This window comes from Temnothorax americanus, unplaced genomic scaffold (assembly GCF_048541705.1).
Source record: "Temnothorax americanus isolate GAGA-0224 unplaced genomic scaffold, ASM4854170v1 Scaffold57, whole genome shotgun sequence".
Taxonomy (NCBI): Eukaryota; Metazoa; Arthropoda; class Insecta; order Hymenoptera; family Formicidae; genus Temnothorax; species Temnothorax americanus.
Window position 1 is genome coordinate 846,053 of NW_027509721.1, and position 25,787 is coordinate 871,839.

The 25,787-nt window shown below is 38.7% G+C and overlaps 2 protein-coding genes across 6 annotated transcripts in view; one reads left to right on the forward strand and one right to left on the reverse strand.

Annotated features, from left to right (window-relative positions):
- LOC143904758 (putative aminoacyl tRNA synthase complex-interacting multifunctional protein 2) overlaps positions 1-25,200 on the forward strand; it is a 108,172-nt gene extending 82,972 nt beyond the window's left edge. The window contains exons 2-5 of one of the 3 annotated variants that reach the window (XM_077419662.1): positions 22,283-22,540; positions 24,031-24,177; positions 24,350-24,557; positions 24,764-25,200. In XM_077419662.1, coding sequence (XP_077275788.1) covers positions 22,289-22,540; positions 24,031-24,177; positions 24,350-24,557; positions 24,764-25,119 — 963 coding nt within the window. In that variant the 5' untranslated portion in view covers positions 22,283-22,288 and the 3' untranslated portion in view covers positions 25,120-25,200. Of the gene's footprint in view, positions 1-21,854; positions 22,541-24,030; positions 24,178-24,349; positions 24,558-24,763 lie in introns of those variants that run through there. The other 2 variants (XM_077419661.1, XM_077419663.1) reach the window with 2 other exon arrangements.
- On the reverse strand, positions 1,057-21,386 carry E(bx) (nucleosome-remodeling factor subunit NURF301 E(bx)). 3 transcript variants are annotated; one of them, XM_077419655.1, is made up of 24 exons: positions 19,590-21,386; positions 18,419-18,701; positions 17,936-18,144; positions 17,411-17,773; positions 16,059-17,222; positions 15,725-15,915; positions 14,062-15,565; positions 13,788-13,923; positions 12,868-13,139; positions 12,592-12,729; positions 12,397-12,504; positions 12,060-12,259; positions 11,567-11,806; positions 11,053-11,263; positions 10,583-10,897; positions 9,988-10,170; positions 9,601-9,834; positions 8,985-9,321; positions 5,927-6,131; positions 4,876-5,138; positions 4,414-4,581; positions 3,983-4,178; positions 3,582-3,666; positions 1,057-3,409 (listed from the first exon to the last, which is right to left on the reverse strand). In XM_077419655.1, exons 1-24 carry the CDS (start codon positions 20,659-20,661, stop codon positions 3,207-3,209), a joined length of 8,280 nt encoding a protein of 2,759 aa, XP_077275781.1. In that variant the 5' UTR covers positions 20,662-21,386; the 3' UTR covers positions 1,057-3,206. The 3 variants fall into 3 exon arrangements, with proteins under 3 accessions (XP_077275781.1, XP_077275783.1, XP_077275780.1); XM_077419657.1 differs by having other exon boundaries at positions 12,126-12,259; positions 12,868-13,172; XM_077419654.1 differs by having other exon boundaries at positions 12,868-13,172.
- Positions 25,201-25,787: the final 587 nt, after the last annotated feature.

Below are 25,787 nucleotides of genomic sequence, written 5' to 3' on the forward strand. Positions count from 1 at the left end.
CTTGATCTCCGGTTACTTTTTCGGCTACCTTTATATATACGTCTAATGTTCGTGTTGATGCTAATTTGAGAAATTCCATGAATATCTGCGCAAAAGTATCTACTCTGCGAAAGATATGTTCGGAATGTTCGGAAGAATACCGAGCGTTCTTTAAACAAAGGACTTCGTCATCGACAACCACGGCGGACAATCGATTAGGGTGACTTCGATTGACCTCCGATTAATCGATGATTAAATTATAAAATAATATCTATCTACAATATCTCTAATAATAAAATTAATTATTTTGTCAACATGGATAGAATTATTAATTTTTTGTCGTTTTAAAAAGAAAGATTAGATCAGGAGCAACAAATTACATAGCTAGAACTTCGTTTCAAGCGATTCTGCTGATTGAATTAATTGCCGATTAATCGGTGAACAAATTATCAAATAATATAATATCTGCATTATGCAATATATGCATTTTGTTAACGTGGATAAAATCATTAACTTTTTATCACTTTTAAAAAGAAAAATTAGATCAGGGGCAATGTATTATTTTGCTAGAAACTTTGCTTCAAGCAATTCTACTGGTTGGTGCATTAATTACCAATCAACTTAATAAGAACAATAAATTTCAAAGTTCATATATATAATTAATAAAAATCGTCAGTGATATCCACTAATTTTCACAATCAAAGTATGAGGCAGAAGCTATAATTTTTAAATATACAGATACTTAAAATTATCTCTCTCATACTTTTGCTATAATTATATGTATATTTGCCTTGCACAAGGAAATATCTGTGGCTCGCTCTCTATTCTATATGTTCGTCCAATAAACGCAGAATCAAAGTGTGCTTTGATCCATTACACATTTTTGGGAGCTTCCCAGCAAACAACACAAGTCGACACAAGTGTCGGTCTTTGTTACTCATTACCAAAAAAGAAAGATAGAACGACGTTTATGTTGACTTGTGTCGCGTGCTGGAAAGCTCCCGTTATTAGTAATACAGCTAAAATATAAACGATAGTTTCCTTTTCATTATCGTTTCATTTAAACAAACTCCTCTGTACTTTTCACTGGCTTTTTATTTTCTCCTTGTTTGGAAATCAAAGAATTCTACAATTGCCTTTCTTTTCCAGATAAACTTTCCTTTTTTTTCACATCTGTGTGTAATTGTGTGTTGCGTATATATACATAAGCAGACAACGCTGCCCGTCCCTTACAATCTAAACGCCTAAATGTGAATCGTCGATTATAAACAATTTCATAGAAAATTTATTTATGTGATTAAAACAACGCGCATAAGTAAATAGAATCGTAATCGCTAGCTTGTGTGAGCACGAGACGATAAACGAATTTGTACAATTTATTATGCGTGTAATCCTAAAAAATAGTCTTACGGCTATACGATGACACAACTGCTTTCCCTTGCTTTCCCTTTCTTTCACGTCGGATATATTATAAAGAAATAGTAAAGTGGAGTAGCATTTTTGTTTTCGACCGTCTCAAGTGTACTCGTCAGATAGCCGATCGTTTCTCCTTTTTCACGCGACTCGGACCATCGGACGTGATATCACGGTCGCATATTGTACATACATACATAAATAATAGCGTAACATGATGAATGGCGCATGAATTCTGAACCACAACTTACAACTATTGCATGAACTCGAAGTAAACGTGGCGATTTTACGCACGAAATGATCTCTACCTGGAATCCTATATAAATATATATACGTATGCATGTATACATATGTATACACATGTATATATATTTACATTTATTATTACACATATGTATTTTCCTGTGTACAGGAAAAAAGATTCTCAATATACAAAAAATAAACTTGCAGGTTTTTGTCGATATATATCGTAACGCGTAGATTTAAACCTTCACAATCCTGAATTTCACCTATTCAAGCTCATATTTTTTGTTAACTTATGTCGGTGTTAGATACTCTGTCTTCACATTTCTTTTAAAGGCTGTTACAATTCATTCGTTGCATAGGAAATGATATACCTCCCCGCGAGAACTCAATATTAAAATGATAAATAATTAAATAAGACCAATCTCTTAGAGACGACTTAAAGTGAACTCGCGCATTACAATTTCACCTCATTGTAGTATTGCTTCCGGAGATGAGATAACTTCGTGACTCAAGGAGAGTCATCATTTACACATCACTTTATATGCTCACAATGAGCATCGCGTCGTTGCAAATTTGCGCCATTTCCTTCTTTCCAATCGAATCTTCCATTTCTTTTCCGTAAAAAATACACAGGCAATGTTATAACGCGAGAAAGAGGCAAATCTGCATTTCGTGCGGTTTTGCGGACGCGGTTTCATAATAACGTTGTTCGCGAGTAACCAACTACAGTATGGAACTTATAAACATTTTCGTGCACATGCGCATGAGACGTAATACAAAACTTTCACTAAACGTTACTTGAACTCTGAAGGAAATCACTTTCGTAAAAGGTTCTTTCATTTGAAGTGTTGCAGGAAGTGTAAAGAGGGTTTAAAGAGCGATTGAAAATGATGCATCGTCATGACTGTAAAAAGTTAAATTGGACGGCTAGTGAGCGTGTTAAAAGAACAAAACGACCTTGTGGTCTGTCAAACCTTCCCCATTTCCACATGTTCAAAAAAGATAACGAATAAAAGGGGGCTTTCAGTAATGAACAGAAAGATAACCAGAAAGATAACCATTACATAATTATATATTATATTTCAATAACGCAATGGTTAAAAAAGTAAACGTTGTTGAAAAAAAAAAAACGTGAATTTTGCTATATGGTTTATTTTTTCTTTTTCACGCAATAATAGACGGCAAAACGAAGGTATATCTTCGTAGATAAAAATCAACTTATGCGACACGGCATAAGCGGTAAGTTCTGGTATAAAATTCACACTTCGTACAGCACAACTGGAACTGAGAACTCAGTAAATTACAGTGAGGGAGGTGAGAGGGGGAGAGGAAAATGTTCACACAACTATAATAAATAGCGGAAACCGGTGCCTTCTCTACTTTTACTACCTTAAATCTATTCCGAAAGTTTCAGTTTTTTTTTTCTACATACTGTACTGGCGCAAACTGTTCCGTTTTCTGTTTTCCGTAAAACGCACTGCACTAAATTGATTCTCGTGCACTTCCATTTCGATTCGATTCGGTTCCACATATGGCTACATCGGTTTTTTTTTTTTTTTTTAATTGAATTACTTCCCTTCCGAGAACTTCTCCCTTAGACTTTTAATCTTGTGAACGAAGTACGTCTCCAGGGATTCGGCGCATTTGAAAAATGGCGATTCCTTCGGGTTGTAATACCGACAATTGTCGAATATTTTTGTCATGTCGCCGATGAACTCGCTCAGTTTCTTATAGGACCGGTCATTTATCCTTAATTCAATAGTCTGCAAGTCTAAAACAATATGAAATGCAAGTATATAATTAAATCAGATATATAAACAATTATATTGTAATTAAAAAAAATGTACATATATATCACGCTCAAAGAGTTATGCTTTCATAATCAAAATGATTTATCTAAAGAGAAAAATAGATTACTAAAATGATGATAATCATGATCTTACCCATTGGTTCTTTTATCACTTTGTAATAATCTGGCGCTTCATTAGGGTCTACTGGTTCCATAAACGGCCATGCACTTTTATGAGCCTATAATAAACAATTCGCATATTTTGGTTATCGTGTGTCTTTATCTCTTTGAATAGAATGCTCAAACTTTAACTGAATAAAGTATTTTCTTATTTTAATATATCGGATAAAACATTACTTTTAGAGCTCTTCAACTTTATTTTATTTTAATAAATAATAAAAGAGAAGGAATCATAAATAATAAAGAAACTTTTTTAAATGGCAATTTCTAGAATTGACTAATTATTTTAGAACCTTTATCAGACATTTTCTGCTAGAGACGAAAGAATTAATTTATAAGAATCATCGATATAGTCTAATGAAGATGGTGTTATACCTGTATTTGTTTAATTAATTTCTTTAACAGATCGAGGTCTTTTGCATTGAGGTTCTTCATATTAGCAAAGTTGACAGAAGAATTGCGTTGGCAATTTGGACAAACATATTCATCGATATTGTCGGCCTCTGATTGAAGAATACCAACACATCGGCCATGGAACCAATCTTGACATTTGTCGCAGCATATGTAAAATCTTTAAAAAAAAATTAACGCATTACTCTAAATGCTCACCATATAATAAAAAAATTTAATTATAATTGAAAATATAAAATTGAAAATTAATCATGTAATTATACATAACTTTATATATGTAGCATTGTACATATATTAAAAACACACATACACATGCATGAATGTACTATACTTTTTTTTTTACTAGATATTTCTATTATTAACACAATTTTTTATCAGATACATAATCCACTTACTGAGATTCGTCATAAGGCTGTTTACATAGGCAATACAATTCTTGTGTATCTCTCGCGTGTCTGCATTCTGTACAAACAAATTCTGATAGAGACTTGCTCATTTCTTCCGTTATGCCCACGCAGTCACCGTGGAACCAATTATTGCATAAGTCACATCCCACATAAAACCTTCAAAGAAAGATTGGTATTTGTACAACTTTATCTAATTAGCATTAAGGTTTAAAGTCTCTTTTTAAATTTGAATATAATATAATTAACTAAAAAATATCTGATGATACTATGTAGATTCTCTACTTCACTGATCGCGAATCTACCAGCGGTATCGCGCATATAAGATAAAAATCTCACAAGACTGTGTTTTTTGATTAAAGTAAAACGTGATACAATCTTAAAACGTAACTTAAAAAAAAAAAATACATTGATAAAAATTCGATCAGGCCTCGTATGGTCTTGAGCTCTTACTTGGTTTCGTCGTAAGGAGTTCTGCATAAACAATATAGTTTCTCTTTCTTGATGCGAGACGCGGCCGTCGAACCTCCAGGAGGCGTTGTACTGTTACCATGGCCCTTATGCTTTTTCGGCCTGCTACCACCACTTCGACTGGACGGGCTAACCTGTTGTGCCACTTGAGCATTTGCTTTCCGCTTCGCGCTGCCAACCTTTACCTCGTCTTGTTTGTGTCTCTCTGCTTTCGTCCTGGTGGCGAGTTCCGCTGATAGGTCCTTCTGCAAAGATATTTATTGAAAATATTTTACCAAAATATTAAAATCCTGACAGTTACAATTCCGAATGTAATTCGATGTAATTCAAGATCTCATCTCCAAATCATTTTAAGTAAAATTGCAATTCTATGTATGGGACACAAGGTTTAAAGCTCTCGATTCAAAATTTGGTAGTAAAATATTTTTTCTTTTTTTTTTATAATTATGGCTGCATTCGGCAGAGAAAGCTGCTTTGCAACTGTTGTGAAATTCGTAAATTTGATTAGTGTATGCTCTTAGCTTCGGCCAAAATTAAAAACATACACCAATCAGATTCACAAATTTTACAACAGTTGCAAAGCAGTTTTACTCGCTGAACGCAGCCATGTGCCCACATTACATATGTACATACATTATCGAGCTAAGCAATATTGCGAGTATTTCGATATTGTATAATTCGATTTGCAATATCCTAAAAGTAATGTTTTGCTAAAGGATGTTACAAAATAAAGTTGCAAATTTCATTGGATAATGTCGCAAGTTAAACTAAACAAATATTTCAGCCCATACAACAGAAATAAAATATGATTGGCTCCAAGTTCAATTCGACAATAGGCCCTTCTTTTTAACTGAACTTCTTACACGGTTTATCTTTCCTCTTTTTCTTTTCACGTTCGAGAGAAAAAGAGAAAAGATGAACTGTGCAAGAAGTTCAGCTAAATAGAACAGACCTATTGTGAATACTAGGTCATTATTATGTTACATAAAGTTACATAAGATATTTATTCATCTGCTATATTATTTATAATTACCTGTATATCGATTTGAAGCTCTTTCTCGAGTAAAGCTCTCTTTTTAAGAATGTCTTTTTTAAGAAGTTCCTTGTGCCGGAACAATAAAACTTGCATTCGGGAATACACTTGCTGTTTTCTCCGCTGCTCTTGACTGTCTTTCAATTTTGCGGAGCGGTTCTTAGGTGATGACTCGTTATCTAATGTCTCCGACAGTTTCGGCATTCTAGAAGTAGTTTTAACATTATTTCAAAATATAGCATATTTTAAGTGCCGCATTGTTAAGATGACCACTGAAGTAATGAACTACTTATAACATAAAATTTTATTTATTAATATAATGTAATTATCATAAACATATCTTTTTATTATCGCAACAGCGTATACAATTTATCTTAACAGTTTTCAATTTGGTTAAAAAAGAATACAATTGTTCGAAGTTATCCTAGTTAATTAAAAATTTGGTCATATATTATTTCAAACAATATATCTGCTTGTAATTTATTACAAGTAGATAGATAATACAATCACATAGATAATAATCTTTCTAAACGCTGCTTAAAATCTTTCTTTGAAGAAAAGGTATTGAGCAAAAATGAGGATGATAAAAATAGTTATAAAAATATTTAAAAAAGTGTAAATAAAAATATGATAGTAACGACACGTCTATTTCGATATGTCATCTTCGCTGGTAAAAGCTGAATACAGAAGAGATGAACTAGGGGTTAAAAAGATATCTTTGATAGATTTGAGATATTTTGTATGTTAGTAAGCTTAATACACACTTTAAATCTTTATTTCCAAAATCCTACTCTGACTTTCCCCTAATTTTTATAATACAAATTGACTTCGACACCAATACAAACATCGATAAAGAGGAATTAAATACAAATATAAATTATTTTTTTTACAAGTTTTCTGTATTTCCAAAAATATTACAAAAAGTGTGCAAATTAGGAATTTGCACATTGCTTCATCAACATTTTATTCCGCTCACAAAGCTCCTCTTATGAGGAAGCTTGTATTTTATTTGTTGTATAATTATTAGTATTTATCAGTTTGGCTTCCTCATAGAGAAAGCTTTATGAGCGAAATAAAGTGTTGATGAAGTAATATACAATTCCTAATTTGCACACTTAAAAATGTTGAGGAAGCAATGTGCAAATTCCTAATTTGCATATTTTTTTATTTTTATATAACTTTCTTATTCTTCAGTCTTTTCTATCTCTATTTCATATATAATTTTTTTAGATTTGGTTGATTAGTTCTTGAGTCACAAACATTTGACATTTTGGGAAATCCGTACATAGATAAAACTGGGTCTAATCAACCAAATTTTAAAGAATTATATTTGAAATAAGGATAGAAAAAACCAAAGAAGATAATAGAATTAGAAACAGCATGATATCTCAAAATTTGCAGTTATAACCACAGACATTTCTTAAAAAATTATGGACCTTTTATCGTGTATAAAGCTCGGTCTAATCAGCCAAATCTTAAAGAATTATATATGAAATAGAGGTAGAAAAGACTGTAAAATATAATAGAATCAAAAATAGCAATATTTCAACATTTGCGGAAGTTAGAGCTATCACAGCCATTTCTCAAAAAAATTCTTAAGCAGAAATTGATAACCCCACCGATCCTCGCCAAATTCAATACCAACCTACCTTTAATGACTCTGTCCATAAAAAAAAAAGATTCAACTCGATACCTCAAAATTTGCGAAAATTAGAGCAATCACATAGATTTTTTTAAACAGAAATCGGTAACCCCTTTATTATTAGCAATTTTCTAATTCTATTATATCTTTTTATTTTTTTTGCTAATCCCATTTCATATATAATTCTTTAAGATTTGGTTGACTAGATCTTGAGTTGTAGATAAATCCGTGCACGCACACGCACACACACACACACACACACACACACACACACACACACACACACACACACACACACACACACACACACACACACACACACACACACACACACACACACACACACACACACACACACACACACACACACACACACACACATTTTTAAAAAATGTGATTTTTCGATGTTTTAGAACATTCTGAACACATTGGGCGCATTCAGCAAACCAAGCCGCTGAGTAGCAGTCGAACGTGATTGGCTCTAACTTTTAGAACCAACGAATCAACGCAGAGTGTTGATAAGACGAACTCAACAGTTGTGTCTGCTGAACGCGACCATTGGCATCGAAAACTAAAAAACAATTTTTTCTTCAGTCTTTTCTACCTTTATTTCATATATAATTGTTTAAGATTAGGTTAATTAGACCTAGTTTTATATGCAATTAAAGGTCTATATACGAGGTTTACGAAAACAAATAAAAAATTAACAAAGTAAAAAAGAAAGAGAAGGGATGTTTTAACGTTTTTTGTTTAAAAATGTTTTCAAATACATTTCGATTCAATATAGTTTTTATACACAAATATTTGACCTAGATTGCATTCCAAATATAAAATTGTAAATTCTTTTCATGTTTTAAGATAATAATTTACATACATATCTTAATGTGACATTTTCTATATTTCTTACATTATTTCTGATTATAATATTGTATGTACAAATAATTTATAAAAGTAAAATAAATTAGCAGAAAAAAATTAAAAAATGTTAGCAACATGATTAGTCGTCGCGTTCTAAAAATGAAAGCAAAGCAAATAGATGTTGCCAAACGATGTTAATGGCACAGCGTAATACAGCAACACAACTTCGTTTATTTAAGAGGTAGAAAGAAATAAGAGCATAGTTTATATATATATATTTATATATATATATATATATATATATATATATATATATAGAAATGCATGAATATAGCATTATTTATGTAACAAGAAACTTTCAGGATCTCAACTCGTCTCCGATCTGGTTAAGCTTATTACATCTGAAGTATTTGCGATTTTTAGTAATTATATATCTTTAATGATCAGAGTTCCAAAAGAATATCAAAGACGGAAAAAACGAGAGTTGCGCTACTGCATCATATACCATGTTAATAGCTACTTGATCATGCTATTTGATCTGTATTTGTAATCGCTTACTTTGGGGTCGTTTCGCGATTTTCTTGCTTCAGTGCTGGTCTTTTCCTGGGTGTCTCCACCCAATCTTTATCATCTTTGTCGCCGACTCCACCAGACAATTGCGCGTTTATCGGCGTCGTCGCCGCTGCTGTTGCTGCTGGAATGTTCGACGACGGCGCTGGCCGTTTGCGCGACGGCGGCCGCGGCGTCGTTGCCGCGGGCGGATTATGAGTCTGATTGCTAGTCACCGAATTCTCTACGCCACCTTTCATTTGCTTTTCCTGGTAACGTTGTAGTAACAACAATTTCTCCTCTATCTCCGGAGTCAGGTTCTCTTGTTTCAAAGCAGTTTTGATTGCTAAAATCATAAATAAATAAGAGCGTTTAGAGCAAGAAAATATTTAAGAAGTGTTTCTCGAGTAAGAAATTCTTACAGAAATATTTGCTATAAAAATTTATATAAAAATCTTTAAACAGATTTCTATAATATTCGTAAAGAAATCTATTTTTTATATGAGAAATACCTAAGAAAATTTATTTGCATAAAAAAAATCCTATGGTATAAAAAAATATTCTTGAAAAAAATTGTATGTAAAGCACACTTTATAAATGTATTTTGATTTTCTTGCATACTAACTTTGTTGAACATATTCTGGGGTCAATATAAATTTATTCGGCGCCGAGTCGCTTCCTTCTTTCACCGATTGCGATGATGGTTGCTGTCCATTAGCTATATTCGCTTTTTGCGTGTCGTCCTCTATTGCGTTTACCACGCGTCCCACTTGCTGAACGACCACTTTCGGTTTGTCCGCCGATTTTGGCGTTACCGCTTGTGGAGTTTCTGGAATAGTTTCGGTGGCACTTTGCGGCTCTAATAAAAAACAGATTCATAAAATGTCGCAAAATATTAATAATTATTTTGTCGAAAGTATTGTCGAAAGTATCCTTTCAAAAGAACATTTACCGCCAAATATTTGTCATTTCACATTTCTTAAAGAGTAACAAAAGTCGAAAATTTACGCACCACTGGTAGCCGACGGGGACATTGTAGACTGTTGCTGTTTTGGAGTTGACGATACTGGGGTATTTGTAACTGACGAAGTTTGAGAATTCTGAGATTGCTGATTGTTCGATGATTGAGCTGGTTGAACGGCCAAGTAAATCTTTGTTGGCCCCAAAACGCCTTGCTTACCGGTCGCTGCGTGTGCTGAAATCGATTTAAAACTTGTAATTTAATTTAACACACCGTTGTTAACCGTTTTGTCATTGTTTTGTATAGAAACTAACGACCGTGACTGGCTATTTTTTTTCATACAAGTTAATATTTCGGAAACAAAATTTCGTTTATATGCAAAAGATAAAAAAATAAACAAATTATGACAAAATGATGGATAAACACAATTACAAATCCTAATAAAAACTTTACAGTTTCAACAATTTGGCATGATGATGTAAACTATATGTTTCCCTAAACACGAGTAAATTTGTCACTGATCAATAACGTGCGGGCAACAAAAGACGAGTTGATGTCTCCGGGCAATATGTTAATATCAATTTACTCCTGGAGGAGTTTTTCAATAAATTTATAAATTAATTTTTAAAGACCCTTAAAAACCAACCTTTCAAAAGTTGCTGTTTAACTTGTTGCTGCACCATATTTAATTGCTGCGGCGTGAAATCCGAGCCTTGCAAACCCTGCAGCACAATCCGCGGGCCCTCGGCTGTACTGATAACTTGCGCTGTCACACACTTGATTACTGTGCCAGGTGGTTGCCCTGCTAATAAAGAAGCCTCGATACTGCCCGGAGTTGGAGTCGTGGCGGAACTCTGAGTCGTCGTCACTGACGCGGTAGAAACTGCGGTGGTCGTCGTCGTGCTCGTGTTAGTAGTTGCGACTGATTGCGCAACTGTTGAAGTTTGTGTGGCTTGCAAAGCTAGAAGTATAAGTGCACATTCTCAGTAGATATACAATTTTCATAAGATATAAAAATAAAACGTACTTTCTTTGAAATGCACATTCTTTGGTGAGCTTTTGAGTTAATCTTTTTATTTAAAAAATATACCAATAATTAACCACAGAGTAACTAACCTTGTTGTTTATTGGCAGCAACGGGACTTTTCACGAAAAAGCCACCATTAGCCGAGTTTACATGCACAATTTGATTGGACGCGTTACGTATTACAACTTGGTTGCCGATCGCAGTCAACTGGGCTTTGCCTGACGCCAATTGCTGAACCAGATTTGCGTTCGTGACCATTATCGGACTGCCGCTTATTACTTGACCACCGGAAGATATTACCTGCAATATTTTTATACAACATATAAGTGTAAATAATGTAGATGTAATATATGCATATATTTATTACAATTAACTCTAGAATTCGCGAGTCTTTGAAACTCTATAACATTTAATTTTTCATGTGCTTCTAAATCAAATTTTTTTTTCAATTTTCTAGAATTTATATAAATATTAAGTGATACTTTATTGAACTTAAATATATCGAATTTAATATTTTACTAAATTTTCAGCAATTTCTGTTAGATCACATATATTCGAGAATTACTTTATGATTTGACTCACGTTAACCGGAAGCATCATTACCTGCGCGGTTTGTCCTGTGTTGGTGACCACGATGGCATTCTTCGTTGCTTGAGCAGCTGTGGCGGGTGTCAGAGTCATGGTTGCGGATTTTACGCGTTGAACAGTTTGCACCACCTGAGCTTGTTGCGGCGTTTGTGCTTGTTGCACCGTCGAATTTGCCGTTGCCTTTGCAGTCGGACTGGTCTTAGTCGCAGTCGTACTCTCCGTCGCCGTTTTACTAACGGCAGTCACAGTCTTTGCCTAAAATATATCAATTGTAATAAATCAAGTTGTCGCATAAACATTTACGCTTGCGCGCGTTCGTATTGACCGCAATTTAATTTGTTATAGTTTTCTATATACAAGCTTATTATTTATTATTTTATTTTATCCCTTGAGTTTATATCGATTGGTTTCTATTGTATCGATTAATTATACATCTCATTTTTATACGCTCTCTTCTGCAAATTAGATTAAGAGTTTTTGAAAAATGTTCTTTTTTTTAATAAATTACTTTTGGAGTTGTAGATGTTGTCGAATTTGTTTGAGCGCCTTGTGTAGTGCCCATGGTTTGGCTTACATTCAGCACATGCAGTTTTCCATCCGGCATCTGAACCAACTGCTGGCCAGGCAACAGCCCGCGCACCTGCAACTTTCCGTCCGGCCCTCTGAGAATTTGCACTCTTTGCTGCACTTGCACCGGTGAAGCAGTGCCTGAAACATATGATTAAGACAATTAAGATAAAATTGTTTAAAAAGAGAATTTATATATTGCGCATCAATCTTTCGAGAACGAAAAAAAGATTTTTATCGTTATCGTTAAGCTTATTTTAAATAATAAGTAAACTTACTCGTTGGCGTCACCCTGATCAAGGATTGCTGGTTTACTCCTGGGGTTTGCGGCGTTTTTGGTAAAATACTGGTAGGGCCAGACACAACCTTGGTAGTTCCATCCGCAGCTAAAATGAAGCAATAGATCAGTTTATACAAAGTCAACTTCGTCATATGATCTTCTATGCGCTCGAACATAAGAGTAAATGGCTTACATTTCGTCATATAAATACGCCGTGTACCGATGAAAGTTTTGTTTTGCGTAGGAGTCGTTAAAAGAGAAGTCAACTGCGACTTCGTGCTATTCGGGTTCGCTGGAATCGCGACTTTCGAAACCAATTTGACGGTGCCATCTGAAAGTAACATAATCTCTTTTAATATAATTCTTGTCCTGGTCTACGTTGTTTTAACGAAGATCAAATATATATCGCTGTATACTGTGTACACTTCTTTTTCTTAGTTTTATCATACATAGTTTTGTCTTAGCTTACCGTGAGAGGAATTGGCTGTAACTTTGACGAGTTGGGTAGCAGGCGACGAGTTCGTGGACTGATTTTTGTAAGTCTCCAGAGCACGCTTCTGCTGATGAGCCGCCCGCTGTATACGCAACTGCTGTTCCATCTTTTCCTTAATCTCTTCCGGTGTCGCTTTACCGCTTACAAGCTGGTCGCCAGTTAGACCAGTCGTGCCAGCAGTGGCGACGGTGGTGACGGCTTTATTGCCGCCGCTGACGACCACTGATTGCGGTGCTCCTGAGCGACTCCTAGTAATAATCTGCGCATTAGCCTTCTCTAACCTGGAGACAGGACAGACACACCAAGCGGAGGGTTAGTTCCCAGTGGAAGAAAGCAAGCGGTTAAAGGTTTGGCGGTCAGAGCGTAAACAGAGACATGTTTCACAATTAGCACAATTTGTTGTCCTCGCAATCGAGAGAGATATATGCAAGGTAAAATATGCATTTTCAATTTTCTAAGATTTGTGATAAACTTAGAGTAACTTAGAGTAACACAGCGGAAGATCACATTATTAAAAAGAATCTGACGAATCTGTCGTAAATCTGGATAAATTCTCCGATCTTTAAAACTCTACCGCTCTTCTATATAATAATAATAAATAAACTTATAATTTCCAAATTTAATAAAATCTTTTTTTAGTACAATTAAAAAATTCAGATTATTCGTCAAAATTATTCCGATTAAATTAGTTTGACATTTCTACTAAGAGCAATATAAGAATCGTTAACGTCTAACATTCCTCAGCTGAAACTTGAGCAAGCTCAATGAAATCGCTCAACGGCATAGCAATTGTAAGATAAGAAGAATGTTTCAGAGAAAATTTCAACAAACGCGTTAAACACACAAAATAACATGCAAATATTTCGTTGTCACACACATGTTGGACCAATCTATACCTGTCGCCGTATTGTTTGATCTCCCATAGTTCCAACTTGTCCTCGTCGACCCATTCTTCAGTGACTTGTGGTTCGGTGCTCTGTGGAGATTCCGGACGTTTTCTTTTCCTCAGACCGCTCCTTATAGACGTTACCTCTGCAAAATTTTTGTACATGACGTCAATATAACTTTAAAAGAAGTTATACCTTAATATATAACCATAATAAACTGTTAGCTAAATTATAAGTTTTGCACGATTGGGAATTTATATAATATGTCATCTTCTATACAAACCTCTGACTTGTTTCGGAAGTTCGAGCGGAATAACGACCTTCCTACGTAAATACTGAGCTCTGTCGAGAAACTGCCCGACGTGCCGATGCTTCAATATCTCCAGTGACATGATCTCCGTGTCAGTTGTGATCTGATTCTTGCCGTCGGTGGACAACGGCTTGGCTGCCATGTCGTCCCATCTGAGACATGCCCAGAGTATTCTCAGCTGAATCGCAGCAGCAGCTAGCGACTTTAAACCAACCGTTCTGTACAGCCAGCAAGTCTTGAACAAGGGTCTGGGACACGGATACGGCCACACCGACAAATTTGCCTTGGCTTGATGATGAAACCCTTGCACGGGTATCTTACCACCGACGCGGGATAGTTTCCTCAATTCGTGCTGAGGAAGTATTAATATGCTGCGCTGCTTGTTCTTCGTACAGAAGGTCGAGCAGAGTGGATACTTGACTGGCGTGCGTTTTTTCTTACGATCGGCCATCGTAAACGCCACCTTCTTCAAATATACCTTACCCTCCGTCGCCGTCGTCGTATATATCCGTTCAGTCCCATCGGCGTGCAATTCTTTGACGAATGTACTTCGCTGTACTGTCCTTCCTCTACGGTTCACGATCATCACTGTCTTCGCACCACTCTTATTTGTCGTTGTGGTCGTAGTTTTCGAAGAGACGGTCGTAGAATTACGATTAACGGCAGCATGCTCCTGTGTTACGCCGTCCGCATTCTTCACTGTCTGCTGAGTCGTTGTAATAGTTGTGGTGGTTGTAACGACGTTACTCGTTGTGACGGTAGTCACGCTACTATTCTCCGTATGCTCATTCTCGAGCTTGATCTTCTTTGGAGGGGAAACGTCGTTCTTTGTCTTAGTCACATTCATTGTCACTGCTTCCTCGTTGCAGCGAGTTGCTGACGCCACTGCCGATTCCAAATCACGTCTGATCGCATCCTTTGACTCGTCCGAGATTTCCGTTTTCACGGAAGCCGCTGCGACCTGTGGCGAAGACAACGAGGAAGACGACTGATTGTTGTTCAGAATGCTTGCCCTGCGTACCAACGCGAGCAGCTCGCGCTTCAGCCGCGTCTTTCGCATGCACAAAGGCGAATAACAGGTGTCGGTACTCGGAGTGATGATCTGCGTGGTATTAATTTGCACGACATTGTTTTTGTTGGCGTTATTCATGTTACAATAGCGCGAGTAACAGCTGTCGCTCTTGCAGAGCTTCATTACAGTCGCGTATTGTAAGCGCACCTGCTGGATGCGCTTGCTAATCGCCGACAGCATTTCTTTCGCGGATGCAGAGGCGGCTGTTACTACCGTTTTGATCGCTTGCTTTGGTTGCTTGACGACAGGCGACGACAAAAGACCTTGCAAAGAGGCGTCCCCGCCACCGCCAACAGCGTCGCTATTATCCGTATCATTTTCTTCGTGATTTTCCATATCAACCTCTGAGGAGTCGCCACCCCCACCTTTCTGCTTTGACGTCTGATTCGCTTCTTTCGTCTTTACCTGCAAAATTTAATTTACAAACTATAAAGATACAAAATATATTATAATACATAATTTATAACATAAAATTTTTTTTATTGTCGGAGTTATATAGATTTGCATAAAACGACTACCAAATGATATAATTACACTTATTATTTAATGAAGACATATACTCACAGATTGCAATAACTTTCTTTCTTCCAAAAACTTCAAGTGTGATCTGCGAGGCAGGAAATCGTCGATTCTCGTCTTTTTCGCAACTTTTGGATAATGCAATCTTCCAGGACTGGTTAGTGCCTTGTTGATGTCGATCTCTTCAAACTGAGTAATCGGAGTAAAAACTTTTTCGATTTTCATGCCAGCTAAAACTGAAAAGAGATTTTTTATTTAGTGTTTTGTTACAAATAAAAGTCCTCTTTAAAAATACTTTCTAAATTATAAATATTAATTATAATTTTATAACAAATCTTTTTTATTGTATCAATTTAAATTCATCGAATTCGCTACATACATGACAGATTCATCTTCGTTTCTTGTTTGACAGATTGGGATTCCAGTTTTACTGATGGAGAAGGACCAACACCGTTCGTCTCGCCGTCGGTCGTAGACTCCTTTTTTATCTTTTCCGTATTATGTTCCTGATTTATCGCATCGCTTTCTACACCTTCTTCTTTGATTTCTTGTTTCACAATACCATTCTCCGTCTTACTCGGACAGTACTCCTTGATGAGGAATTCATAAGTGGGCGGGTCGAGCGCGAGAACTTTCAAGCCACCCTGATCCTTGATCTGTACCATAATTTTCTGTGGACCGGCGCGTAAGCCCATTTTCGTCATGTCCGAGAATCGGTGACGGCGTCTAGCCGATACCCAAAGCCAACCGCCTTGGCCATGCACCCGATATTCCTCACCCTTCTGCTTCCACACCTGATGCTTCAGGCCGAGTGTGTATTTGACAAAATTATAGAGTCGATTACGCTCTTCTTCGTCCTCCTTCTCCTTTTTTTCCTTCTTATCCTGGCGTTTTTTCTCCTCGCGCTCAAGTGCGGTCACCCGTTGCAGTTTTACATGGCCGAGCTGGTCGTGCCATACGCTCGCGAATACAACAGATTTGATGCACGCCTGCAGGACAATGAGAGTGCGCGCAAAGTCTCGCGGATTCACACACGCTCCCACCGCTGCGGTCCATGGTTTGCGCAGCAGTGGCCAGTTGGTGTGCATGAACGACGCCTGAATATTGCTTTCAAGCTGCAGAATCGTTTGGCGTAAGGTACTAACCAACAGGGCACGGGTACCCGTTAAACTGCCCACCCACTTGAATTCCGATGCTTGCGTGAGCGAAAACTTGTGCGACAAGTGACGTTTCTTATCGCGTTCCTCGTTTCTCTGAGTCTTATTTAGCGCAATGGGATTGGTGGTATAATGATTGACATACGACTTAAAGTTGTTGTCCATGCCCAATTTGAACAAGTGTGTGCCAGATGCAATTTGATGTGCCTTCTGACGCGTTACTCTAGTATTGCCATCGCTTTCGGAATCCTTTATACCCTTGTCTAGCTTCTCTTGCTCCTCCTTCGACAACGGTGCCATACTCCGTCTCTTTATATCGTCCATGTTAAAGGTTCGTGGTTGCAACGACCCAGTTTTCGATCTTGTCACGATAGTATGCTTTTTGCCTGAAACAAAAAAAAAAGATTGTAAACGTGACACGAATAAAATGCTACGAGTACATATAGAAAAGTTCAATTGTTTTATAGAAGCCTAATATTTGTTCTGCAAGAAATGTTTTCTCTTTTAATATGAAGGAAGCAATTTCTTTAACACACAAAGCTCAATATTACAAAATTCTATTGTAAAGCCTTACCGTCTTTTCCAACTTTCTCCTCTCCTTCTAGCGTCTCTTCCTCAACATCTTCAGACGATGACGTAGAGGCACTAGTTTTCGTATTTTTGTTCGTATTCGTCGCGGTCGACAGCGTTTCGGCGTCGACCTCGACAGTTTCGCCGATCACCTCAGGTACCTGTGTAACTGGAGTCGACTCATTACTGGATAATTTTCCTCCATTTGCGCCTTGTTCCATTACTGCTGTACGTTCATCGAGAGCATCTGCATTCTCATGCATCTTGCGTATCATTTCCTCTGCTTCCTGTCTCTGCTTTTCCTTCTTCTCCTCCTCCTCTTTCTCTTGTTTCTCTTGTCGCTCTTTTTGCATCTTTTGTATAAGATCTACAAAATATTTAAAAAATTATTTTTTAATTTTTTATTTATTTAGTATAATAATTTTTTAAAAATATATTTTTTAATACATATCTATATAAACTTTGTTATGCCGCCGTTGATTAAAAAAGATTAAAAAATTAATCGTTAATTAACGAAGATTGATCTTACTGTTTTCTATTTCCAGGTATGATTTCTTGTTTCCTTTGAATTGATTAGTGATGGTCTCTGTAAGCTCCATTTGACGGACTATTTCCTCCTTGTAATCCGACAATTCGCGATAAAGCGCTATTTCCATTTCATTTTGATCTAACACAAGCATCAGCTCTTCTAATTGCAAAGGTAAACTGTAATACCACACCTCGCCGTCTTCGCTCTCACTAGAAAATAAAACCACAATAAAAAATTTAAAAATTACGTATGTATATGTGTAAAATCGGAGCTTGTTTTTTAGTCTCTTGCCACTTCAGACTTGTTGCATATTTCGCAGATTTCTATATAATTTCCTTTAGTTTCTTATTTTGAATATATAATTTTATAAAATAAAATGAAAATTTTCTTGCTTTAATATTTGCTATATAAGCTATATAAAAAAATAATCAAAATTTTGTAAAATCTCAATTAAACACGCAGATACATTAAAATATGTCTTACACAAAAACTCTTCTTGCAAGAAACCAATATTTTCTGCCGTGTCTGTCAAATCCTAAATGCTCTTGTCTACACAGCGACCCATTCTTTTCGACATCGGGAATACAATCCACGACACCCGTCACTTTGTGAGCTTTACATGTACTACATTGCCAATCCTCAGTAGGAACATCGACCAGAGGCGGTTCTACACATTCTAAATGAAATACAGCTGGGCAAGTCTCGCAACACAACAGATCTCCTAGTCGATGGCAAACTCTGCAGTGATCGTCATAATGCATGGTTCCTGCAAAACATAGATATTGTCCATTCCATATTCTCTCTTGATAAATTTCGAGTATCTTTTTGCCATTACAAGATATTAGATTTAACTGAAATAAGTTTGAACTAGCTTCAAGATTCCCAAGATTTTACGAGCAAAAAAATAAATTTTTTTAAATTATCAAGAGACACGGTAGTGTCTCGCGCAAAGTACGCGCAGAGCAAAACACTACAGGGTATATTTACGCAAAGACACAGATTTGCATAAAATTTTACGTAAAGAAATTGTTATGAAATATAAAATCGCACAAATAAATAGCGTTCCTATAACAAACATATTCTTAAAATATATAATTCTAAATAATTTATATAAAACGCATATTCTTATAAAATGTATAAATTAGACTAAACTAAAAAATAGTTTAATTTCTATAAAAAATAAATATCTAAAATAGAGAAACCAAATCGTTTGCAAATAATAATTTATGAATTGTTAGAAACATTCAAATCAGATTTATTAAATAAATCAAAATTATATGTTAGTAGACAAATATTTAAAACCTAAAACATTCAGTTTGTGTTTAGTTTTATATTTAATTTGAATAATTGACTAAAAATATTAAAATAAGCAACAATGGCCAGTATTCATAATCAAATCTTATTTCAAGACCGCCTTAAGTAATGTCGTAAGTTGCTAATACGGCCATTTCATTGGCTGAACGAAGTCTTAAGACTGCCTTTGACCGGACTTAAGACGATCTTGGATATAAGATCAGACTATGAATACCGCCCTATCAGCATGGACACAGTAAACTTTTTCCTTGCTGATTTTCAATAATTATGCTACATTAAATCTGTATACAAAAAAGCACGTATTTAAGAAATAACATATGTGAAATGCATTTTATTGTACCTTCATGCAATAGATCTTCTCTCACTGGGTTTGTGATTAAAAATTGATCTGTTAAAAACTGTAGGACCTTGATTCTATCCTCGATGGCAGTAAAAGGATATTCAGTGGTGGCTAATATCTGTAAAATGTTCTGATCGAAACTCTTATCGCTCTCCACGTACGAACGCAGCACCTCTGGCCACGTCATAGAGTCCACAAAATACAGGCTAACGTTCACCGAATCCTTTTGATCCAATGGACCGAAATGGGTCTGCTGCGAGTCCTCCTCTCGCAGCAGCGCCTTGATCAGCATAATGTGAATCTCCGCAAGCAAGTTGGTTTGATCGTCGCACATGAGGGCGGCGCAAAAGTCCTCAAATCTGAAGCAGGAGAGGCGTACCAGGGTGCGAAAGTGCCTGAGTACCTCGTAGATGGAGAGCAACGACATGACCAGTTCTTTAGGGACCAACAGATCGTCCGAGGATTTGGGTAACACTAACGGGGGCAGTTCTCTGTTCTGCAGCCACAACGGCTCCGGACTGGGCGGCCGCTGTTGGGCGAGCAAAGCTTTTCTGGGAGTGCCACTGGTGGTGCTGTAGCTGGACAGCGAGAAGTCGCTGTCACTCGACGGATCGGGTTCCTCCATGCTCTCCGAGGTATCCATGTCGCTCGGCATTGGCTCCTCCTCCGGCTCGCTCTTCTCGCTGGATTCGTCACCGAAGTCGGAGCCATAATGATACTCGGAGTCATGGTAGTCCACGTTGGGATTGTAGCCGCGACGCTGATAGGCACCACCTGTAGCTCCGGCGTGGCCGCCCTTGCGGGAGTGCCGTTCGCGGCTGTTCCGCGACTTACGCTGATTCCTGGTGCTGCGCTTGCTGCTCTCCTCGCTCTCGACCGACGGCGACGTCGGCCGGGACGCCGTCGGCGTGCTCGGCTGCGAGCCCGGCGTCTCGGCGCCACCGCTGCCTAGCGCCGTCCTGTTCTGCAGGTACTTGGGCTTCTTCATCAGGTGATACTGGAACTTCTTCGGCCGTTCCATCACCACGGACTTGGGCGGGCGCCCCCGCCTCTTCGAGCCCCTGCCCGTCATTATTGTCGTGCGTCGCCGTGGTCCTCCCGATCGTGATCGTCGTCGTCGTCGTCGTCGTCGTCGTCGTTGCCGCCGGCACCGGCGCCGTCAACTTCGTTTCGGAATGCGGGGGAACTGGGGCTTACCGACCGGACCTACCTTGCTAGTTCAGCCTTTCCCTCCTCCCGCTCACCTCGTCTGCCACCTCTTTCGTCTCTCTCTCTCTCTCTCTCCACTTCTCTCCTCTCCTCTCCCTAGTCTCCTCGCCTCCTCACTCAGCACGTGGCGCGCGTGCTCGCACGCTTGTAAACAAACACAAGTGACATCGCCGCGGCAACGAGCTGGATCCGTCCATGATGTCCGATGCACTCTGATCTTTGCGCCATTTCTTACGGGCCCACGGTCGGTTTCGCGCGGTCACGTGACCAAACACAATCGCCGCTGCCGCCGCCGCGACGCGATGCCCTCGCGGCGATGCACACCATCCGCCGTCGCCGCTTTCCGTCACACCCGTATGCCCGTCGAACGTCCTCGTACGCCGCGTCGTGCGTCCCGCGAAAAAAACCACTCGCCAAATTTGAGATAGCGAAATCGGCGACGCGAATTACGCCAGAAGGGGGTCTCTAGCTGCGCGCTGTGGTGGTGGTGGTGGACGGTAGTTGTCGACAGTGGCGGCGGCAGCGTCGTCGTTGTCGCTGAATGGCGGAGCGGTGCGTGATAGCGGCGCTGCAATTGGCTCACCGGGCCGACGCCATGTCGGCCGTTCGGCGATCAACTACGATGAAAAAGACGATCGTCCGTGGCCAATGGCGCGTCCCGTTCGATCCCGACGGTCACGGAGTTCCACGGGACGTTCTCGGCGAACGCCAATGACACGCGTCGGGCTTTGATAGCGGCCGCGCGTCGCGCGACTGCAGAAAAAAGCTCGATTCCGCCGAGACGCTCGCGAGCTCCAATCGCCTGCACCGTACCTTCGCTGGGTTCCTGTCAGATCGACGTCCGCGGTAGATGGCGGCACGCGCGCGTTCGAAAAAAAAACGCAATTCTAACCGCAATCCCGTGGCACGGGACGACGCGCGGCAGAGACGCGGGCACGGACGCGGACGCGACGGCAGAATCGTCGATCGCGAGCAGAGAACGGAGAAACGCGATCCGCTCTTCCTCCTCGTCCGCGATCACTCCAAGGTGGATACGAGCCCGGATCTCGGATGCGCGCTCGCTTGGACTCGTTGCCAGAGGACACTACCGACGACGCGGCGCCGCCATTTTGCACGTTTCCTCGATCGATAACCTCTTGTTTCTCACGATTGCTGCCTTTCGCGAAACTGCATTTTCGCAGATCAGATCAGAGATCTCAGGATCTCGCGATTATTTTGCTCCGATTCTTTTTTTACGCTCGCTCGCTCGCGAAACCCGCGAGTTTTCTAATCAATCACCTTCGTCGCGCCATCTACCCTGGAGATTCGAGAATTCCTCAAGCGTCGCCGCCGAATGGCGGGATTGAGGTTACCGGCGGAGCGCCGGCGCTCGCACGCGCTACCTGGCGCAACCGCGTCGTCGACCGTGACGCCGCGCGGCAACGTGGCGCCGACGCGAGGCGCGAGGGCACGCGAGAGTGCGCGGATTGTTTTCATTGCGAGTAGAGTAGATGATGTGCGAGCACGCGACGATGGCGACGAGGACGTATGGGATGTATCCGGTGCGGCCGGTAGTCGACCTACTCCGCGAGAGTGCAATTTGCGGACGCTTTTCGATGTACAAAATGCGAAATATTCACGAGGACGGACTTGACGACCGTTGCCCCGACGTCGCTGCCACCGACGTCGCCGACGCCGTCGACCTCGCCACGGGAGCCGAGATGCCCGACAGCATTGCCACGCAGGTTATCCGCCTTATGCAGGTTTCCGTCTTTTCGTTTCCGTTTTTTCGTTTTCGCTTGGCCGCTCCTCGCGGCCGACGCACCGTGCCCGCGCGCCACGGCCGACGGCCACGCTTATCGCGCTCGCGCGAAGAGAACGAAAGAGCGAGTGACATGACTGACTCCTCCCGAAAATTTCCGCGGGCACACTGATCCGCGATCGACCATCGACCGGGAGAGCGGAGCGTTGCTGCGGTTCTCTCTCTCTCTCTCTCGCTCTCTCGCTCTCGCTCTCGCTCTCTCGCTCTCTCGCTCTCGCTCTCCGCCTCGGGGGGGGCTTGATCGATGTGTCCCTCCCCCCTGGGATCTCATTTTTCGAGACTCTCGGGGAAATGTCGACGGTCTCTCGTCTCTCGCGGAAATTGGTCCAGGAAGAAGGTCCGACTGAAATACGGCGTGAACGCGCGAACAGTACCGTATTTCACGGCGGTGCGGACTATTTAACTTCCGCGCGCGCGAAAGCGCGAGACGCGCGATATTGTCAAAAACGCGAACACGAGCGCAAAGGTCGGGCAAAACATTCGGAATCGACCGCGCCGTTAGAAACGGGGGTTAATCCGCCGACGTCATTAATAAGTAGGTGATTTTTGGCCGACTCTGCTATAAGCGACCAAGGTGTCAAACTGTACAGCCAGCACCAATAGCAACCTTGGTATATGTGCCAAGCCGTATCAAAAATTTCCAAAAATCACCTAATGTTATTGTTATATTAAAGTAATCCGCGAGTTGTGAGAAAGAAAGAAAGAGATATTGTTTACGCTGGCTCTCCATGATTGTATTTAATCGTTAAAAGTTTCATCAACAGCATGGTAAATTTAGCGTAAGATAATTTATCGTGCAGTTACTTCTAATATTGCGTCAGATAGTTGAAAGTTTGTTCTCCTCGTTTACGTATCTAAATTATTGTAGCAACGTTGTATAGAGAAAAGAAAGTATTATATAATGCAATTATTTATTTTATATGAAATTCTAGAATATCATTTCTTTGGTATCTACTGTATGACGTTCAGCACATGTTTTGCTTTTTTTCTAATTTCTTATTTGTTATTCTTTTTGTTCTTATTCTAATGTGAATGGAGAGAAGAATCTTTTGTTTAAATGTTATCCATGTTATTGTTAGAGTCAAACATTGTATGTATAAATCTAGAACAATGTGTGTGCACATTTTTTTTTATTGATATTTTTTTTTAATCCTTCAGTAGATTTTACATTTGTATTACTAGCTAGTATTGTTAGCTGCAAGTATTATAGCACAGATATTATATTAGCCCAATTATATTTGCTACATTTTGTTTTATGTTTATTATAATTTAACACATTTTTCGAATTTGTCATGATATAATATAAATTTCTTTAGCATTTGTATATATTATGAATATTGGGTTCAAATATTGTTGAATAAACTTTACATAGAACAAAATAATATACAATATAAATAGTACTTATATTGCAATTAATTATGTTTTTTCTAGGCATCTAGGTCGGAACACGGAACGTTGGAAGCTAGGCAAGAAAAAGTTCTTGATCAATTGGCAGAACTTAAAAAGCAGATCTATAGACTACAATGTGTCGTGAAAGAGTCTTATCAGAAACCTAAGAAAGATTTGGTCCCAGTTCAGGTTAGCAATTATTGTATTAAATATAATTGCTTGCTAAATACTAATGCCTAGTATTTAATTTATAATTACAGTTAATGCATCATTTGCTTTGTCAGCTGTGATACAAATGAACTTTTGTTTAATTGTCGCCCGAGAGATCAACAAGCAATTGTCGTATATTTACCATTTACAGAAACCAATCTTCGTCGACCTAGTGTTAAATGTGAATCCAAGCAAGCCGCCATATTCATTACTCGCTTTACAGAAACTTTGGAAGGACACTAACTTTAAAGTGAAAGCGTATACTCATTCTACTACAAGGGGTCAGATACCTATTGTTTTTCCTGAAACTACTAATAATATCGCAAATATCGTAGATGTAACATTGATATGGAAAGAAGGTAAGACGTAAATTTTTATCGGTCTTAAGAAAGGGCATCCTCATAACAGTTTATTCGTTGATAATTTAGGATGTATTGAAATTTTGGAAAGTAAGATGTATTCTTATAATCAAATTTTTAATCACTTTTTTATCATCCATTCGTTAGCAAACTTTTCTTTAATAGTTTATAAGTATTCCATATTTGATTAAATTCCTTTCTTTCAGTTTCGAATATGGAAGTTGTCACAAAAATTTCTCATTCTTGCCCCATAAAGGGCGAAGTCAATTTTCTCAGATATGTGAGCAGGATGATAGAATTACATAATTACGAAAGCACATGCTCACAACCACATACATTAGACTTCGCGCTTGACTTCGTTAATTCGTTATACAATGAGCGACGTATAGAAAAGGGATTGCTTGTATTAGCCCGTGACTTTGAGAAATGGTCCTGCAAGGGTGGATTCAACATTGTTGACATTGCAGTCTGGTCTCTAATTAAACAGTTTCCTGGAACAAGTTTACCGCCGACCCTTCGCGAATGGTATACCCTATGCGAAACAACTTTTACAGAAACATAAATCGTGACAAATAAATCGTTTCTCTTTTATAAAAACTTTGATATGTTAATAAATGGATATGAAAATATTGTTTATTTATAAGAGCGTTATTGATTTATACTTACATGTGTCCATCTGATATAAGAATTCCTTACCTCGTTGGCGATATATATATAATCGATAAAAAATTAAATTAATAAATTAGTAATGTAGATGTCCAAAAATTAGTTGTCAAAATTATTAATTTTTTGTCGTTCACAAATACGTTTCAAATTGGTAAATAAATTCGGTAAATCAGCGTGATGTAGAAAAATTTCCAAAATGGCATAAATTTTTATTAAAAAATTAACAGATTTCTTCTCAGTGTCCTATACGATTAATATTACAGCTGATTTTTATACTTTTATGTCGTTCCAAATACGCGCGTGGAAGTATATAAATAAAATTAAATTTGCACCAAACGTTCACTGGCAGTGTCGCGGAAACAGTGGGCGCGTTCAGCAGACCAAGCCGCTGAGTAGCATGCAGTCGAACGTGATTGGTTCTTACTTTTAGAATCAACGCAGAATGTTGATAAGATGAACTGAACGGTTGTGTCTGCTGAACGCGGCCATTGTTTCTGTAGAAACATTTTTTACGAAAAGGGATTCGCTGCATCTCGCGACGTTTATAGAACTTTTTTTTTCCTA